Source organism: Branchiostoma belcheri, unplaced genomic scaffold (genome assembly GCF_001625305.1).
Source record: "Branchiostoma belcheri isolate BF01 breed outbred unplaced genomic scaffold, Haploidv18h27 scaffold1098, whole genome shotgun sequence".
Lineage (NCBI taxonomy): Eukaryota > Metazoa > Chordata > Leptocardii > Amphioxiformes > Branchiostomatidae > Branchiostoma > Branchiostoma belcheri.
In genome coordinates, this window is record NW_017802489.1 from 1 (window position 1) to 5,412 (window position 5,412).

At 50.0% G+C, this 5,412-nt stretch overlaps 2 protein-coding genes across 2 annotated transcripts; both read right to left on the bottom strand.

Annotated features, from left to right (window-relative positions):
• Positions 1-480: 480 nt before the first annotated feature.
• Positions 481-3,753, bottom strand: LOC109481744. The gene has a single exon (XM_019784340.1). It carries the CDS (start codon positions 3,751-3,753, stop codon positions 481-483), a length of 3,273 nt encoding a protein of 1,090 aa, XP_019639899.1.
• A 214-nt stretch (positions 3,754-3,967) lies between these two features.
• Positions 3,968-5,131, bottom strand: LOC109481752. The gene has a single exon (XM_019784349.1). The coding sequence runs from the start codon at positions 5,129-5,131 to the stop codon at positions 3,968-3,970; it is 1,164 nt and encodes a 387-aa protein (XP_019639908.1).
• Between the last annotated feature and the right edge of the window lie 281 nt (positions 5,132-5,412).

Here is a 5,412-nt window from a genome sequence, read left to right on the forward strand (position 1 = left end):
AATATTACGCTGTCTATATCTTTTAGCAACGATATTCAATAAATTCAGTCCTGCAATTGTTCGATCCGCTGCGACTAATTATTTAATTGTAACTAGACTTACTTCAATACAGCTAGGTGGCTGCTCCCCTGACATCATCAGCTGCTACCCGGTCATCCTCGGAGGTTTCGCCCCTCAAGCAGGACCTCCTCCGTCCGGTGGGCGACAGTACTGGCCAGGTACTGCCTGTCAGGGGGTTGTTGGTTTCCACTTGCTCTGTCTGTTTCTCCACACCCAGCGTGATGCCCACTTCTGCTGTCTCTGCCATCTTCGAGACCGTATCTCGTCGTTGTTTCCCCACTATTCCTAGCGTCCCTAGCGCTCTCCAGGCTGACTGCGCCACAAATCCTCTGCATCCTATCTCTATGGGAAAACACCACGATCTCCACCCTTTCTCTACACAGTCCTGCAGTAGGTTTTTGGTACTTCAAGGCCTTCCTTTCATACGCCTCCTCTAATTCTCTCCTCCCACGGGACAGTTAGCTCCACTAGGACTATCTGCTTTGTCTGAGTAGACCACAGCACTACATCCGGTTTCAGGTTTGTGCTGGATATCTCCTCTGGGAATACCAGTCTCCTGTCTAAGTCGACTCTGAGATTCCAGTCACTAGCTGTGGGCAGGATGCCTCTCTCTCTGTCTTTAGTACCTGTCTTCCTCTTCTCTCCTTCTCCTTCTCTGACAAACCCTATGAACTTCGGCCCTTTCCTGTTCTTCCCTCTCTTCTTGGTTCTCTCCTCCTCAAGTGTGCATGCCAGCACTCTCAGTACCTGGTCATGTCTCCATCTATATCGCCCCTGACCTAAGGCGATCGGGCAGCTTGACAGAACATGGCTTAGCGTTCCTCTCCTCTCACATAGCTGACACTTCTCCTCCTTCTCCTTCCCCCATCTCTTCAGGTTCACTGGAGTGGGTAAGAGGTCGTAAACTGATCTGAGGAGGAATTGGATTCTCAGTGGTTCACACTTCCACAGGTCACTCCACTTCACACATCTACTTCTCACTCCCTCCCACTTAGTCCAGGCGCCCTGCACTCCTTGGCTCACAGCTAGTGATTTCCTTCCTTCCTCCTCCTTCCTTCTTACTTCCCTCTGTACCATGTCCCTTCTTTCCTTAGGGCCCGCCGTGCCCCATCTCTGGCTTGCCACCTTCCCTGCACCTAGTCCTAGTCTGCCTTGTGCCACGACGCCAACTATATCACTGTGCCTGAGTCTACTCTTCGCTTCATCCACTGCCTTATCCACAGCCCACTTCCGACCTGATCTCAGCTGTATTCCTGCTTGACTGACTCTCGGATCTCTGCTTCCTTCTAGGGTCAGTAGGGCTCTTGCCTTTCCTACCTTGAACTCTTCAGTCATCGCGGTTATTGGTAGTTGCAGCTTCGCCGATGTGCTGTACAATCCTACACTGGTAAAACTTGGCGGCACCCCCAGCCACTTCCTTAATCTGCTGTTCACCTTCCTTTCCATTTCTTCTACTGTACTCAGGGGGATTTCATACATCATCATGGGCCACGCTATCCTTGGGAGTAATCCATACTGGTAGATCCACACCTTAAACTTCCCTGGTAGGTCACTGTCTTCTATGGCTTGGAGGCCCTTCACTACTTGTTGTTTGAAGTCTTTACAGTTCTCTCTATCTCCTAGTGAAGCATCAAACTTCTTCCCCAAACTCTTTATCGGCTGTTCTGAGACAGAAGGGATGTCCTCACCCTGGATCTTGAGCTGTAGTCTATCACTCAGTTTCCCCTTTCTCATGACTAGCTTCCTGCACTTCCTGGCCTTGAACTTCAGTCTTGCCCATGTCGCTGTCTTATCCAGACTTTTCAGCATCCACCTAGCACTCAGCACGCTCTCTGTCGTTATGGTCAGGTCGTCCATAAAGGCTTTCAGGGGAGGTTGTCTTAGCCCTGCCCTCGTCATTGGACCTCTGCTCTGCTCTGTTGCGGGCTTGATCACCAGGTTCATCGCAGCTATGAAAAGAGTCACCGAGATAGTACATCCTGTTACTATGCCTCGTTCCAGACGCTGCCAGTCTGTTGTGGTTCCATTTACTGTGAATCTGAGTTTCAGCCCATTCATATATTGGTTTATGATCTGACGTGGGTGTTCTGGTACGTGGTACTTCTCCAATGCTGTTTTGATTAGTTGGTGGGGGACGGAGCCATAAGCATTCTCCAGATCTAACCAGACCACTGCCAAGTCCCCTTTTCCTGATTTAGCCTCTTGGATAAGCTGCGTTATTACGGCCGTGTGTTCCAGGCATCCTGAATACCCTGGCACTCCACCTTTCTGCACTGCGGTATCAATGTAGGCATTCTTCAGCATAAAGTCTTGCAACCTCCTTGCTAGGATAGCAAAGAAGATCTTACTCTCTACAGACAGCAAAGATATTGTCCGGAATTGCTCTATCCTCTCTGCATTTTCCTGTTTGGCACAGAACAATCCCTCCGCCTTTTTCCAGCTTTCTGGTATTTTCTTCTTTCTCCACACCACCTTAAGTAGTTTCCAGAGTCTTCTTGCTAGCTTTGGGCACTTCTTGTATACTTTATAAGGAATGCCACTTGGACCGGGAGCTGAACCTGCCCTTGCTTTCTTGATCACCTCTTTCACCTCTGCTAATCTAATCTCGCTGCAGTCCATCTCATGTGTTGGTTGCTCTGGGTCTGGCAGGCCGTCCAGATCCCCTAGTGGTTTTTCTCTGTTGTCATCTCCATGTGTTTTCCTAAGATGGGCCTCAATATCTTCCTTGCTGCATGTCAACTTCCCACTCGTTTTTGCGCCTAGTAACTTCTTGGTGAAACCAAAGGGGTTGGATATGAACGCCGATCGTTTTCTCTGCCTTTCTCTTCTCTTTGCCCTTGACCTTTCAGCTTTACTCAGGCTTTTTAATCTTCCTCTGAGATCTTCCCTTAGCTTCTTTAGCGCTTCTCTTTCCGTTTGATCTGCTTCCTTCCATCTCTTCCTCAGGGTTCTCAAATCTTTCCTGATCTGCTGTCTTTCCCTTTCTCTCCGGTTTGTTCGTTCTTTCTGCTGACCTTTCTTGCCTGCTTCTTTCTTTCCAAAGCGTTCTGCACCTACGTTGTACACAATCCCCACCATTGCGTCAAGTTTCTTTTCTGCATTCCCTGCTAACACACTCTCCAGGATTCCCTCGAGATCGTCGTCTAGTTGCTCCCAATCTTTTTCTGCGTTGCTCGCGGGCCACTTAACCTGACTTTTCCTGGGTTCATTTTCAGCTCCCCCTCTCACTTCTTCTACAGGGTTGATCATCGCTGGGTTTGGATCTTCGACTTGAGTTTCTGCCCGCAGCTGACCCCTTGCTTGGTGTTCCTGAGGACTGTGGTTTTCTTCCTGCCTCTGGCCCACCGTCGTCTTACCAAGCATGCTTGTACGATGCTCAGGGTCCTTAGGGCATCCCATCTTAGTCTGGTGAATCTTGAGTCCCCTTAAGTTCTTACAGACCTTTCCACAGCTGCATGTTTCTGTCTTTGCCCCTCCTTCTAGGCCAGATCGTATCCGTAAAGGTCGAGGTTGTTGCCTGTTCGTCACCGTCAGGTCCGTCCGTTCAGGGCTCTCTTCCGCCCCCCCTCTCGGGAGCCCCTGGGGGTGTTTTCCTCTTTGTGTACTTGTTGCAATGTAGTGAGTGCCATCGTTCTGGCTGCAAGGGTAGGCTGCCAACCTTCTTGCCTCGTACCAGTCTTTCCTGATCGTCATTGGTCTTTCCCATCGTCACCCCACTGTTCAGGGTTGTCATCCAGTCTTTCCTGGTTGTCACTGAATTCCTTCAGGAGGTTGACTTACTTCAATACAGCTAGGTGGCTGCTCCCCTGACATCATCAGCTGCTACCCGGTCATCCTCGGAGGTTTCGCCCCTCAAGCAGGACCTCCTCCGTCCGGTGGGGCGACAGTACTGGCCAGGTACTGCCTGTCAGGGGGTTGTTGGTTTCCACTTGCTCTGTCTGTTTCTCCACACCCAGCGTGATGCCACTTCTGCTGTCTCTGCCATCTTCGAGACCGTATCTCGTCGTTGTTTCCCCACTATTCCTAGCGTCCCTAGCGCTCTCCAGGCTGACTGCGCCACAAATCCTCTGCATCCTATCTCTATGGGAAAACACCACGATCTCCACCCTTTCTCTACACAGTCCTGCAGTAGGTTTTGGTACTTCAAGGCCTTCCTTTCATACGCCTCCTCTATTCTCTCCTCCCACGGGACAGTTAGCTCCACTAGGACTATCTGCTTTGTCTGAGTAGACCACAGCACTACATCCGGTTTCAGGTTTGTGCTGGATATCTCCTCTGGGAATACCAGTCTCCTGTCTAAGTCGACTCTGAGATTCCAGTCACTAGCTGTGGGCAGGATGCCTCTCTCTCTGTCTTTAGTACCTGTCTTCCTCTTCTCTCCTTCTCCTTCTCTGACAAACCCTATGAACTTCGGCCCTTTCCTGTTCTTCCCTCTCTTCTTGGTTCTCTCCTCCTCAAGTGTGCATGCCAGCACTCTCAGTACCTGGTCATGTCTCCATCTATATCGCCCCTGACCTAAGGCGATCGGGCAGCTTGACAGAACATGGCTTAGCGTTCCTCTCCTCTCACATAGCTGACACTTCTCCTCCTTCTCCTTCCCCCATCTCTTCAGGTTCACTGGAGTGGGTAAGAGGTCGTAAACTGATCTGAGGAGGAATTGGATTCTCAGTGGTTCACACTTCCACAGGTCACTCCACTTCACACATCTACTTCTCACTCCCTCCCACTTAGTCCAGGCGCCCTGCACTCCTTGGCTCACAGCTAGTGATTTCCTTCCTTCCTCCTCCTTCCTTCTTACTTCCCTCTGTACCATGTCCCTTCTTTCCTTAGGGCCCGCCGTGCCCCATCTCTGGCTTGCCACCTTCCCTGCACCTAGTCCTAGTCTGCCTTGTGCCACGACGCCAACTATATCACTGTGCCTGAGTCTACTCTTCGCTTCATCCACTGCCTTATCCACAGCCCACTTCCGACCTGATCTCAGCTGTATTCCTGCTTGACTGACTCTCGGATCTCTGCTTCCTTCTAGGGTCAGTAGGGCTCTTGCCTTTCCTACCTTGAACTCTTCAGTCATCGCGGTTATTGGTAGTTGCAGCTTCGCCGATGTGCTGTACAATCCTACACTGGTAAAACTTGGCGGCACCCCCAGCCAGATATTGTACATTGCCAAGAATAATGTGTGCTTGTATCTAATTAGACATGTTGTTGTGTTTTACCTATCCCGAACACTTTTTAAAATATATATGATAATTATAACATGATAATAGAGTTAAACATTTTCGAAACATCACTGTATTTACCGAAGTGGGATTAGCCCATCTTGCAGGGCTGTTTGTAATGGTCAGAGTCCTAAAT

Bases quoted from the DNA above. Each gene is read 5' to 3' on its own strand.
- LOC109481744 (XM_019784340.1), bottom strand. From the start codon at position 3,753: ATGACGATCAGGAAAGACTGGTACGAGGCAAGAAGGTTGGCAGCCTAC.
- LOC109481752 (XM_019784349.1), bottom strand. From the start codon at position 5,131: ATGACTGAAGAGTTCAAGGTAGGAAAGGCAAGAGCCCTACTGACCCTA.